General features: G+C 39.5%; 1 protein-coding gene across 3 annotated transcripts in view; it reads left to right on the top strand.

The window, feature by feature from the left end:
* Positions 1–14,119, top strand: part of HECW2 (HECT, C2 and WW domain containing E3 ubiquitin protein ligase 2) — a 360,649-nt gene that overhangs the window by 212,454 nt on the left and 134,076 nt on the right. For 2 of the 3 annotated variants that reach the window (XM_019635678.1, XM_019635677.1), the window contains exon 3: positions 13,186–13,293. In XM_019635678.1, coding sequence (XP_019491223.1) covers positions 13,186–13,293 — 108 coding nt within the window. Of the gene's footprint in view, positions 1–379; positions 763–13,185; positions 13,294–14,119 lie in introns of those variants that run through there. The other variant, XM_019635680.1, reaches the window with a different exon arrangement.

The raw sequence follows: 14,119 nt of genomic DNA, 5'->3' as shown, positions 1-14,119 counted from the left end.
CTGGATTAGTTAGGATACTGTAAGCCTATTCCAGTAACCTAAGTGAACGTTGTGTTTGATTAGTGGTAACAGTCAATTAGAGTTCCCAGATAGTGGCCACTCGATTCTGAGTAAATCAAACAGAAAGTCCTCCTCTTTGTGATAACAGTCAACTTGTTGACATCAGCTCCCTCTGTCTGAGAGAGTGTGTGTGTGTGTGTGTGTGTGTGTGTGTGTGTGTGTGTACACATAACTCATTCTTTGGAATTCTCCCATGGAAAAGCAAAGGAAGGAAGCTGAGGGGAGGATGGGGCTATTGCATCCTGTGCTCTTTACAGGGGTGTGGCCAAAACTGCCTCAGCCAAAGGGACACTAATATGTTTTTTCACTTAGGATGCCTGAGCAATGATAAGTCTTGATGAAAGGCGGGAGTGGCCCTCACTGTTGTTCTCAGCTCACTGCTGTTCTTAGCGTTAAGTCTCCTGGTAGAGGCCTGCTCAGACCCCGCTTAGTGTTTCATCTCTAGAACTTTGGGGGAAGAGAAGACAAGCGGGAGCATCAGTGAAGTGGTCCCGCAGAATTCCCAAAGCTGCCTTAGGAATCCAGACCCACGTTGACTTGGATTCTGGCTGCTCCTATGAATGAGATTGCCATGCGAATAGGCCAGGTGCATGATTTCAAGGAGAATGAAACGTGTTTCTTCATGCTGCTTCCTAAATCTGACTTGAAATGATGGAGTCTACCCTGGCAAAGGCAGACAGGATCTCTTGGGGATTATATGAGGTAAGGTATTAGTAAATTCTGTGAAATGAATTGCTCGCTCCCCTGATTTCTGTGTCCAACGCTTTGGGGTTTACAGTTCTCTCAGCCTTTCTCTCTGAAAAGTTCTTAAGTGTGGTCTCCTCCCAGCTTGGTTAGGGACAGTTTATTTAGGAACTCTGCAGTGCAGTTATCACATTTAGTCACTTGACAACACAACATAGGAGATGGTGCTGGGATTGAAGCCGGTAAAGCTGGTACAAATAAATATGCAATCCCCTCATTGTGAGTTCCTGGAGTCCCACTGGTTTTAAATGAATTATTTTACTCTGATGTTAAGCACAGCTTCTACAAGAATGCTTTTGCACATGGCATTTGATTGAGTCTAAATAGATTTCATGACAGGGTATCTGCCTCTGGAATAATAGAGTTTTTGACGGATTTTATTCTTCTCTCAGGGAATGAGATGGTAAAGAGATTTAGTTGTAATGTAACATTTATATGGACAAGTACTCATAGATATTCACATTCTAGAGACAATTTAACAACAATATTATAACAATCTTTAACTGGGGAAGAAAACCATGGTTTTTAAAAAAGATTTTCTTGTGGCCACTGTGGCAAACTGGCCCTGTTTTTCATAGTCCTTCTAAATCTGGTTTAATTAATTGTTTAAAAACTGGAATGAATGCAGGGCAAAATTTTACTTCTAATCCTTTGCAAATTAGTTTTCAAATGAAAATTCGTTCTTTCTTTCTTCCTTCCTTCCTTTCTTTCTTTCTTTCTTTCTTTCTTTCTGTCTTTCACCATAAAATGCCAACCAATCATTCTCAAGGTGGTTGGGGATGTTATTTTTTTATTGTCATATAGGATGCAACTAGCATTTTGTGCCTGAGAGCCAGGGGTGCCAAAGTTCCTATAATGCATTGAACAGATCCTCCCAAAGAATTATCTGCTAGAATGCCAGTAGTACCCTCGTTGAGAAACTGTTAAATGCTCAGTTCAATGAAAAATAAGTCAATGATCTAGTGAAGATTCAGGTAAGTAAAGATTCAGTTTTAGTAAAGATTTTAGCAAAGGTTCAGTCTAATCTTTGGGAAGGTTAATCATCTTCAGATGAAGCTGTTTTGGGGAAGGACCCATAAAGAAGCAGCCACTTCTGCAAAATTATTCTTTAGGATCAGTAACAATGAATGTTCCAGGAAGGTTGCTCCCACATACTTCTAGTTAATATTTTCAGAACCAGTTGGATTAGCTGCAACAAAGTTAGCTTTACAGTTCCTGATCCTTATTGTATGAGCTCATTAAGATCAAAGGAGTAATTTACCCCTAACCAAAAGATGCTTTTGTGCTGAACATTATATTTTATAGTGGTTGTGCATTTCTCAGAATCTTCAGCTGTCATGTGCAATGTAAAAATAACACCCATCCTGAATGATCTGGAAGCAGCTTTTAAACTTCACTTAGTATTAAAAGGGATTATCTTTGAGTGAGAGCTTAGTTTATTCATGGTACTTAAAAAAAAAGAATTAGAGGAAAGGAAGGGGGATATATAATCAAAACTTTGTCATTCCTGGCAACTTTTTACACACGTAGAGGTTCCTAAGCTGAGCCCTCTATTCAAAGTCCCAGTTTTATTGTACAGGGAGTTGAGGGCACCTCTGCCTGATTCTTTATGAAGCCAGGCTTAAAGCTCATTGACAGAATTTTAGGCTTTGAATGACCTTTCATCCATTAACTGGGCATCACTGAGATACTCTGTGTGAAAGATTGTGCTCCTGTATAATGGCATAACGAGCTGTTACTGTATATATGGCCTACACTTTTGTTGTCATTTGACATCTGTTGCTTAAGGAAGCAGAGTCTCCAAAACCATATAAATAAGCATGTACAGTAGCACCTTGGATTGTGAGTAACTTGATTTGTGAGTGTTCTGCAAGATGAGCAAACATTTTTAGTACGTTTTAACTTGGTAAACGAGCGATGTCTTGCAAAATGAGTAGTTTGTTCCCGGGATGAATTATGCTTGCAAACCAAAGTATTACTGTATATGTTTCAATTTATGTATACTTATGAGAAATTAGAATAAAATAATTTAAAAGAAATTTAAAAGGTAAAAATTAACAAAATGAAGTTGAGGAATTGTGCTTTTGAGTGTTAAAAAAAAGACATAGGTCCCTTTGAAAGAATGATGAAATGGATTGAAAAATTAAAAAAGCCCCACACTATTAGCTCCTAATATATGCCAGGTTCACATACTGTATCGTATATTCCTCACAGCTTGTGAGCTTGGTGCTATTATCATTTTATAGAATAAAGACATGGAGTCTGTGCAGTTTTAAGACTTGCCCAAGGTCATAAATCCAGTAAATGGGAGAAATGGAGTTTAAACTCAGGTGTGCTGTCTCTCAAAGTTCTGGGATCTTACCATCCCCTAGCAACTGCAGCCTGACATCATCATCACCAAGTGGCATCTTGCTTTCATGGCACCTTTAATAAACAATATGTACCTAAAACCAAAGAGGATACGTTTGTTGGTAAATAGAAGGTTCATGTGGGCTAAATGCCAGTGATATGCTAACTATGTTCCATTAAGTATTTCATTGAGTTACTAAGTGATGGAGAATCAGAGCATTATATTTTTACTGATTAAGGTTGAGTATGGGAAAGTTGGACATTCAGGAGTTGTTTGAATAAAGAGACAGAGGGGCAGAGCATGGCGGACTTAAAGAGTGAAATTACAGGATGGTGGTTTGACTGGAGAGAGCTTAGAGGTAGATGAGTCACCCCACAGGGTCATTGGACTGAAAAGTCTGGAATTGGTGCAAAGCCTTTTGCATAAGGATGGATATTTATAGCTGCCGCAGCTCTGTCTGCACAGGAAAAATGGAGATGAGAGGAGGGTCATGTTTAGGTTATCCTCCAACATTTGCTGCTGGGCCTGCGCATGAAGCATTGTGAGCCAGCCTCTCTTGTCCTTGTACTACAGTCTGCTCTGCAGGCAACAGCCAGAATGATGTTTTAAAAAATGCAGATCATGCCACTTCTCTAAATTCTTCAGTGCCTTTCCATTATTTTCAGAGTGCAATCCAAAGAATTTGCTTCTATATTCTATACAGGAAAATATTCAGTTGCAGAAAAAAAAAATCTTAATTTAGAAAGGTTCTGAAAGTCTTTGTCAGGAAAGAACTTATTTAAGATGTTTCCAAGATCTTTTCTTGAAACCAGTCATCTGGTCTTAGGTAAGCCAATTTATCTTTTTGTGCATTGGTGTGAACTGTAAGATAGAAACAAAGTTGACTGTCAACTCAGCGTAGCAGTGTGATTGGATTAAGTTAATGAGAAAGTCTTGTTATAAAGACAGAGTTTAAATAAAGTACTTTTGTTAAAATAGTCTAAATAAAGTTTCCCATGGAATTTGCAGTGTCCTGGTTTTTCTGTATTCTGAACAAGATGGAGATCTCTTTAGAAGTGCTTTATACATTGCTTGGTGAGAATTTTATTTCTCTTTTGTATATTTTAAAAATATAATACTAATATTCAGTTAATGTCATATAATCAAAAGAAGATATTAAGATAGCTTTCATTCAGCTATCGGGACTGCAAATCACACTGACGAAAGACAGATGAACAGGAGCAAAACATACAAATTTCATTAGATGTTAAAATTTTAATGTGCATGGAAGCCTTTATGGAAGTGAAAGGAAGGCCCAAAGCAGTGCTTAAACTCAGGGGCATATATACCATTTTAACAAAGGTCAATAAATTATGGAGAAATAACTAGACAGAGGAAGGGAACTTTGGCTTCTAGGGGCATTTAATCGTAGAAAGGCAAATATATGGAGGAAACTAATGGAAGATAGGGGTTATGTAGTAAGGTTTGTTTCACACTGAAATTGGTTCCTTCTCCATTTTTGATTAAGAGTCACCTTTCTTTTCCTGATATGGGAGAGTGAGACACCTTTACAAATGGAAATTTATGCCTTGCTTTTAGACATAAAGCGGAGGGCAGAGAGCTAATTGCTTTCCGCTCAAAGTGGCATATTTTGGCAAGGCATGCTCTGCTCCCTTTCAATAGCAAGGAATCCACTGTGGCAAGAATGGCGCAAAAGGGTGGGGAAAGATGAGGTCAGAGCTGTCAAAGGGGTTGCCAGATACTACAGGGCACTATTAGCCTTCATAAAGACTTCGAATTTTACCAAGAAAGACAAAGGGATTCACTGAACAGAGGTGAGACATGTTTCAGTATGTAAATATACCTGCGTTTAAAATGAATTCTTTTATAAACCATCTCTGGACTTCTCCTTAGCATCTGGTATTCTAGGCTATAACTGAAACTCTTGGGAGGTATTTGCTGAAATGAACCCAAGTGTTTCTTCTCACCGATCTGTTGATGGTTTCCTCCCTTGTCAAAATGAGTGTTTAATTGAATAGTTTTGAATCAGGTATTTAATACAGGAAGTTGGTTAGTCTTCTGCTTCTTCCCAGCATGTCTGGAGGTGTGAATGTTCAGGGAGAGGTTATGACTTAGGTGTGAGCTCTGTCACCCAGCATGGAAATAGTGAAACATTTAGCGTTCTTCAGATTGGGTCTCACCGCCCCTGGTGAGGCCTCCTGCAGAAGAAACAACAGCGAAACATCTCATACATGGTGGTGTGTGGCATTGAATCAACATATGTGCCCCACGCCATTCCACTCTGCCAGTGCTTCCTTCCAGGGCAGTGAGGCACATGCCTTTCAGGGCACAAATATCCCCAAGGCCAGACCTTGCTAACTTGTTATTAACAGCTCTTCTCAGCTTCTGTTGCTTTTTCTGCCCTATAACCTGCTGGTATCTTTTTCTCCCATCTCCAGCACATTATAATCAGCAAGTTTTTTTCTGGTATCTAAGAAAATTGCCATTCAAATGGCTCCAAAGCGATAGCCACCAGTGGGTACATTCTCAGCCAGTGGCATGGTGTCATTATTGTAATCTCCAAGCATGCCTGATACACACACACACACACACACACACACACACACACACACACACACACACACACACACACACATATTTTCCATCCAGAGAGGGCTTAATAAAATTGGTGCTCTGTTTGGTACAATCACTGGTAAAGACTCACCCCTTCCCTGCAATGTAGTTCTGATTTCAAAGCCATGGTTAGACTTTTCCTCTCGCATTGCAGTGGGATTCCATAACTTGCCTGCTACATGCTGGTGAATTTGAAACGTTTTAGCAGTCAAGCAGTCTCTGTGAAGGTGTGTACTTTGCCCAGGTCTAGAATGATCATTTTGATTCAAATTGTAGCTCAGTATTGCTCTCCAAATCTCAAATCTCAGAAAGGCATCTAATTTCCTAGGGTAACCAGAATAAAACCAGGCCCCTTTATGTTCCAACCTCAGGACATAATGTATTCAATTTGTATACAAAAGGTAATTTAAAATCAATTTAGATGTTTAGGCCATTTTTTGAGAAAATGTTGGGAGGGATTACTTTAAAGCAAAAGAAAATTTGTAAGCATCAGATTTCATCTCACTGGCACAATCTGTCACATGGCATATTCCTCACCTTTTCTCAACTCCCCTGGGTTGATGGATAGAAGAGTGAGGGCTTTGAATATTTTTTTATTTTTTTTGGTTCCTATTTTATTTTTAGTACTGTATGGAGGTTTCAGAAATACTAATATAGACATAGAAGCATTTCCAACACCAAATTATGTTTGATGTGTCTGGTCATATCTCCTATATGTTTTATCATCTTTAAGCCTATTTATAAAACATTTTCTAGAATCCAAAAATCATGTACAGGAAAAATGAATTTTTAAAGATAATATTCACATTAATCTCTGTGTATGAGATTTTATAGGGAAGGAAGAGTTTGAAAAAACTTAGAAGACTTGATGCTTACATTATTTTAGCTTTTTGTAGCATTTAAAAAAGAATTCATTTAGGTTTTTTTTTAGTTATTCTTTACCATGATATTGTAGGTTAATATAATTAATTAATCCTACTTTTGCGAAGAAGAAAAGGATTATTATATCCTGGGGTCTAGGCAACAACAGGAATTTTTACCACTGAATTCATGGCCATTTGTTTGTTCCTTCTAATGAGCATTTATGGATACCAACACCCCCCACACACACACACACACACACATACCCGCTCACTCCACCCACCCCCAACCCCCCAAAAATAACCCTGGGAATGGTGAAGCAAAGAAATGAATGGGACACCTTAATGACTGGCTTAAATGTGTAGATCTCCCAAAGGACACTTCCATGTGCATCTCCCAAAGACACTTCAGACCTGATAGATCCAGAGCCTTATTAATGACATGCAGTCACAGGAAGCACTGATCATGCTGCCCGTTCTCCTTTAGCACTTTCTAAGATACGCACACCTCTACCGTGGCACATTTCACATTGCTTTGTACCTTAGGTGCCAGTCTTCTTCCACTGCATTGTCAACTCCTTATGGCAGGAAATGAGTCGTTCTTGATCTTCATAATAGGCAGATCTTCATAGATTGCTCAATTTCCCTGGAAATAACTGTGGAACACAATTTTTTTTATGTGTGGTGTTTGTAGTTTCTGTATCAGATTCACCTGGTTCGGGTGTTAAAAAGCTAAAATTCAGATTCCCGATCCAAACCTACTGAATCAAAATCTCTGTAAGAGTAGAACAGGAATCTGCATTTTGAAGAAGCTCCCAGGATATTCACTATGAGCAATGGAGTTGGACAGTCATTGTCCTGGAGGATCGATTAGCTAAAGGGGAAGGTAGCCAATGGTGCTTTGTGACCTACTGAATGTACAGATGTTAGTAAATCTACTTATATGTAAATTTAAGACCCCAAAGTGTTCCTGCTAAAAATCATGTGGTTTCCATTTAGGAAATGGGGCCTAGTTGCTCACCTAATTGACCAGATCTGAGAAAATTCTCTGAACCACTATACTCTGTAATTAATAGAAGAGAGTTAATTGTATGTGGTGTAATCTTATATCTCCTCTTCTTTATTTCCTGGGTCCAAACACTTTATTTGTTACTCCCTTGGGGAATCAGACTTAACAAAAGTAATTCTAGTATTAATTGGAATAGTCCTAACGAGTAATTTTTGAAAACACCAGGTGAAATCATTTTGGAAAAGTATCATGGACTGCTGAAACAAGGCAAGAGTAAAGATTATCAAAAGTTTTCTTGATCACAATCCCATGCTATTCACAAACAGATAGCTATGAAAATTATATTAAAATGATTTCAGTGCTTTTTTGGTGTGTGTTTTTCTATTTAGAGGAAAGGTACCACCAGCTAGACTTGTAAGAGAACAAAGAAGATATGTGAGACATGAGTGGACAAGCTTTATATAAACCCTATCAAACTAAACTAGATTTAGAGAAAGTATTTAGGCACATGAATTAAACATCTCCAGTGTTTCTTTTTGTAATTATATTCCAGCTAGAAAGTTACCTAAGTACCTACAATATACACTCCTATAATATAGACTCTATTGTAACTGGAAGGGAAATAAGAATTAGAATGGGGAAGGGGGCAGGGAAGGTCACAGTCTAAGAGCAAAAGCAAAAGTAAAACCAGGAAAATGTGCCTCGTGGAAGCTGACATGTTTCTAGGTTGAGAGGAAGAAGCCAAAGATCAAGGTGAGAAGGTGACTGATGGAGGGGATTGGATCAAGGGCACCACCATAATGGGACTGGAACCTGGGCAAGAAGGCAAGGGGTAGGTATGGATACAGAAAAGATGGCAGTAGGGAGATGGAGAAGCCAGGGAGATGAGACCTTATGTCTTCCATGTTTGGATGGTACCCTGCTCCAAGAAAGAGGGTGGAAATTAGATAAGGGATGTGAGTCTAATGCAACAGATATGAATAGCTGCTAAGAGAAATGGGGAAGAGAAGTGATCAAATATAAATGGAACAATTGGTAATTGGTTTTAAAGACTGATGAGATTTCTTTAATCTATCAGAACTGTTATTCAGTTAAAGGAAGAAATAGATTTATAATTGCATCTATATTATATTTGTAGGGGACTTAAAACGCTTTGGTCCACCATTTTATACTCAGTTATTCTATTTATTTTTATTTGGAGTAGGGGCATTTTTAAAAGATTGAATTAACTATTATAGATGTTAAATGAGGGTAGAGGAAAAATAACTCATACAATCTGGGAAAAAAATATTCTGTCCTCAAATACCCATGAAAAATGGATCTGAGGAGAGAGATGCTTTCACCAAAATGAGTTCCCAGGCTATACTAAAATTGACTGTAACCTAAATGAAGGTGTTAACCTACTTAAAGAAAAGAATTTTAATCTGAAGGACCAATTAAAATTGGTCTTGAAACAAAACAAAGGAATGAGTCACTCTAGGCATTGTTTAGCATGGTGTGCCCAAGGCTGGCCAGGGCTCTGCTAACTAGCAACAGTTGTGGTGGGGGTGTGATGTCATATCAAAATCATTTGAACTCTGTGCCCCCTAAACTGGTTTATTTCTAGTGACTTTATATTTGCAATTAAGGGTAGCTGCCACTTGATGGCAAAAGTGCTTGGATCTGTCAGGGATAAACAATTATCAGAAAGATCTTGTCAGAGAAAAATTTCAATCTGGAATAACCAGAATATTAATCAACTTGGGTATCTCCCACATGACAGACACTATAGTTAGTGGAGACTAAGACCCTCCCCATGAAAGTTTGCAGGATGGTCTCTTGCTGAGGCATTTGGACTTGTTCTTTTTTAATCAGAACAGACCCATCAAGCTCCTGCTCTGGACCTGTTCATCCTAATTCTGACCCGTTTCTGATCATATGTGGGACATTCGGGTTCTATGCGAATTTGAACACTCATGATACATTTTCTTTTTTTTAAAGATTTTTTTTATTTTTTATTGGGGAATTGGGGAGGGGAACAGTGTTGGGGAATTGGGAAAGGGGAACATTGTGTTTTTCCAGGATCCATCAGCTCCAAATCAAGTTGTTGTCCTTCATTCTTAGTTGTGGAGGGTGCAGCTCAGCTCCAAGTCCAGTTGCTGCTTTGAATCTAGTTGTGTGGGGGGGACGTATGTAGTCCACCATCCCATGCGGGAGTTGAACTGGCAACCTTGTTGCACACTGAGCCATCCGGTAGCCCCTAGGCAGCTCGCCGCTGCTCAGCTCAAGGTGCCGTGTTCAAACTTAGTTGCCGGTGGGCATAGCCCACCATCCCATGTAGGTGTCCAACCAGCAACCTTGCTGCTAAGAGCATGTGCTCTCACCAGCTCAGCAGCAGCTCAGCTCGGGTGCAGCTCACTGGCCAATGCAGGAGTCGAACCCACAACCTTGTTGTTAGGAGCATGTACTCTCATCAGCTGAGCTATCCTGCCACCTGTTGGCAACTTCAGTGGCAGCTCAGCTCGGGCGCAGCTCCACAATTCGATGTGGGAATCGAACCGACGACCCTATTGCTCAGAGCTCGTGCTTTTAACCAACTGAGCCACTCGGCCAGCCCTCATGGTACATTTTCAACATTTCGCTTCAAGGGGCTAGCCTGTATTTCTTTAAATATCATAAATTTAACCAGTTGGAGTTTTCTACATGCCCTATGAACCAATGAGGGGAATTAAATTCAGAGATATATTTTATCCCAACCCATATGAGCTGCTGGGTGAACTGAACACTTAACTCTAGGTCTATTTCTTCGTTAAGTTTCTAGGAAGGAATCACCCACCACCTGTCCTCCCTGATTTCCTACTGCTGAGACCAAGGAAGGATGTTGACGTAGTGCAGTATTTTTACCTTGAAGTGAATGTGGCTGGTAAACAAAGAGATGTAGGGCCTTCTTGGAACAAGAGATGCCAGCACTGGTTCTCTGTCAAAATTGTCTTCTAGGGAACATCTTAAGAGTTGTGTCAAGCCTCAGGCATGGCTTCTGTCCGGAGTGCATACCTCTTAGAGTAATTCTCCTCATCCCATTCCCGCCCTCTCTCTCTATAGTTGATCCTCGGTGGCCCATCTTCCCAGGGTAATTATGTCAGAAGGGTGTCATTAGTTTGGCTTAACTGATGGCTTGGGAGACAACATTTAGTAATACCAGAAACGCACACCCTCTTACAGTGAGTTCACGTTAACAAGTCCAGTTTTGTTACTGTTGATTTTTATCATCATGAGCCCGAGTGCTTCCTCCTTAAAACAAGATTTGATGTGTCTTCATTTTTCCTGAGGCCTCCAGAGAAAGCTGTCGCAACAGTATTTTCAGAAAATGTCCCATGTGTATAGTCATGTTTTTTAACATTTTGACTAGCTCATATGCCTGTGTGTGTTTCCTGTAGGGTCCAGTTTTCGGTGCCTTCCAAGGGACCCATAGCTAATAAATTACATTTATTTGTGAAAACATGAGAGTCTCGCTCCCCATCCAAGCAGCTCTGCCAATTAAAGTATCTTTTCAAAGTGAAGCACCTACCTAACCTGAAGCAGTGATGCAGTGTTGAGGGTTCTAGGTGAAGACAGGTATGAGTCTAAACCACTGAGCAAGTTTTAGGATGGTGGGTATATGTTATTACTTGCGTTCAGCTGCAAGTAGCAGAGACCCAACCACAGGAACTTAACCGAATAGAAATCTATTTTTGCCTAGGTAGCAAGAAGTCTGAAGGTCATTCAGGACTCAAAAAAATCATCACAGTTGCTTCTGGCTGCTTGCTCTGCTGTCCTTAGCATGTGGTTCTCATCCAAAAAGGAGGGAGGAGAAAGAGCAAAAGGAGTCTGTCCTCTTATTAATCAGAAAAATAATAGCTTTCCGAGAAGTCTCACCCAGACGACTTCTAATTTCAAGGGCCAGAACTAGGCTATATGCCGCCCTTAGCTACAAGGGATGCTGGAGAGAGAAATATTTTTTACTGGGCACATCGCTGCCTTGGACAAAATTGGAGTTTCGCTGGCATGGAAGAAGCTTAATGCATAGGCAGCGAGGCCTGCAGAGCCACATGACAGCTTTCCAGTCCAGCTTGAGGTGACTGCCTGAGTGCCTTCTAAACATCAGTATTGTGGCTCGAGTCCTGTGATAGAATGAACTTCGTCCTTACATTGTGTGTGTAGGAGTGGCGCTGATGGGTGGGTTATGCCTTTCCATTCTGATAAAGAACAGTGGCCTCTTCTTGGTCTTTCACAAAAAAGATCTTTGACTTATAATGTGCTGAATGCAAATGCCATGAAAGGACCATCCCCCCAACCCCCCAAAGTTCTTTGCCTTATCAGTATGATAGACCCCAAGGACGACCACAGACAGAAATCCCTCAGAGCTGGATTATTCAACTCCTCACTTTGCCTCACTTTCTGTTTCTTTAATGCTCAAAAGAGCTTTTTTTTTTTTTCCCCCAGGATTATTCCTTTGGGCCTGGGACGTTTTCTCTAGCTTTTCTTTTGTTAGTATAGCTCTTTCTTCACCCTGTCGGGTTGGTTCCAGTTCACAGTTAAGTTGTATCCCTAATATTTCCTCCTGGGGAAACAACTGAGGTGCATGTCACTTTAAGAGCCAGTGTCACCCTGCACATTTTTATGTACTTATAAAACCGTGAATGGTCATTTTTCATGTGTTTAGTTTAATTTCCTATTCTAGGGCTCTAGGACAGAGCGTCAAACTAGTTAGATGTGAGCAAATTACATAGAATCTGACTCCCTTCAGCCTCAGGGTAGGGGGTAGAGCCTGGGCAGCCAGCATCCCTCCCTGTCATCCGAAATTGTAAGCGTCTCTTCCATTTACGCCTGTGTGCCTGTAAATATTACCATTTTCTATATAGCGTGTGGTCAGAAAGCTTGGAAAAGGGTGCTTTCGGGCCTATTCTTGGGCCCTGTCCTGTCTATCCTTCACCCAGACAAAAGTCTAAACCTGTCCCTTTTCTTTTCTTGTATTGGTTTGAGGCCTACTACCTTTGGCGTTTTGTAAAGATTTTCCTAGCAGACCTGATGACTTGGTTGGTGTCTCCTGGACACTGTTCTTGGCAAACCTGAGTCTTGACTCAGTTTCATAGGTTAATGTTCCTTTTTTCCCCATCCCGTCTTCTTTCTTATCTTCTCCCAGCTTCCTTTTCTTTTTATAAAGCATTTTATAGATGGGAGTTCAACCGCTTTCTTATACATCAGCCCATCATGAAAGCTGCAGCAATTGTATGCCCTTTGTTCTTTGTAGTCTTGCCTTGTGGCAACATTAACCAACCTGGCGAAGCCCAGAGATGACACCTTCTTTCCATCCCAAGCCCCACTTTCCGCCCCAGTTCTCCTGTATAAATGCAAGTACGGAAATTCAGGGTAATTATCTGCTGGGAGGTAGTCATTAATAACACTGTTCATTAATATTTCCCCTTTATCTTTTTTACATTTATCTTAGAACTTGTATTAGTCTTTGAGCGAAGGAAGGACAAAGAGGTTATAATTAAGCTGAAAAGTGTTTCTTTGGTTTTTTTTTTCAGATGAGAATTCTCCAGCCAACTTCTGGGATTCGAAAAACAGGGGTGTGACTGGAACACAAAAAGGGCAAATTGTATGGAGAATTGAGCCCGGGCCCTATTTCATGGAACGTAAGTAACTAAGTGTGAAATGTAAGTTTGTTATTGAACATTGCATAAGTATGCAGAAATCTATGGAGCCCTGTCTGAACGTTATTTTAAAAGTTTTTTGATTTGATTTATTTATTTATGCCATGTAGCCTCGAACTGGAAAAAAATTGTTTTAGAAAATGCTCATTAGAGAATGTCCACGTATTTTTTAAAAAGTATGTGTGTGTGTGTATGTGTACATACATATATTATGTATACCTTGTGAATGTATGGTACATAAGTTATGTATGGTTATTTTAATACTTTACACATTTTTATATACTCTTGTATCTACATTTGTAGTTAATATTTAATTATATTAATTTTAGGGAGCATAAAGAATAATTCAAAATTTAAAAATTCAACTTAATTTAAAAATTTTATTTGTTAACTTTACTATTATTTTTCCCAGTAGCAGAATAACATTTGCATGTGGGTCCTGGCCTTTACAAGTATAAATATGATAGTCTGGGGCTGCTAGGTCAGTTTACTAGGAATTGGAAATTGGCTGCAGATAATTCAACCAATGCCCAGTTTATCTGATGTTATATTTATTTGTAAATACAAATTCTTATATATAGTACATGGTTCACAGGAATATCTCATCCTTTTTTATTTTGGATGAAGGAGAGTATTTATATTTGCCACTAATATTATTGAGAACATAATAAATACATTCTTGTGGAGTAGCTAGAAGCATGAATAAATAAATGATTTACTGGTTTGTCCTGGTTAACTTTTCTACCTTTTATAGAATTTTTCTTTAATGTAGGAAAAATGGGCTCTTTAAAAATGTGCTGAGTTGTTT

The sequence above is a fragment of the Hipposideros armiger genome, unplaced genomic scaffold (assembly GCF_001890085.2).
Source record: "Hipposideros armiger isolate ML-2016 unplaced genomic scaffold, ASM189008v1 scaffold_23, whole genome shotgun sequence".
In the NCBI taxonomy this organism is placed as follows: domain Eukaryota; kingdom Metazoa; phylum Chordata; class Mammalia; order Chiroptera; family Hipposideridae; genus Hipposideros; species Hipposideros armiger.
The sequence above is the reverse complement of the archived record's forward strand: the minus strand, read 5'-3'. Positions and strand labels throughout refer to the sequence as shown.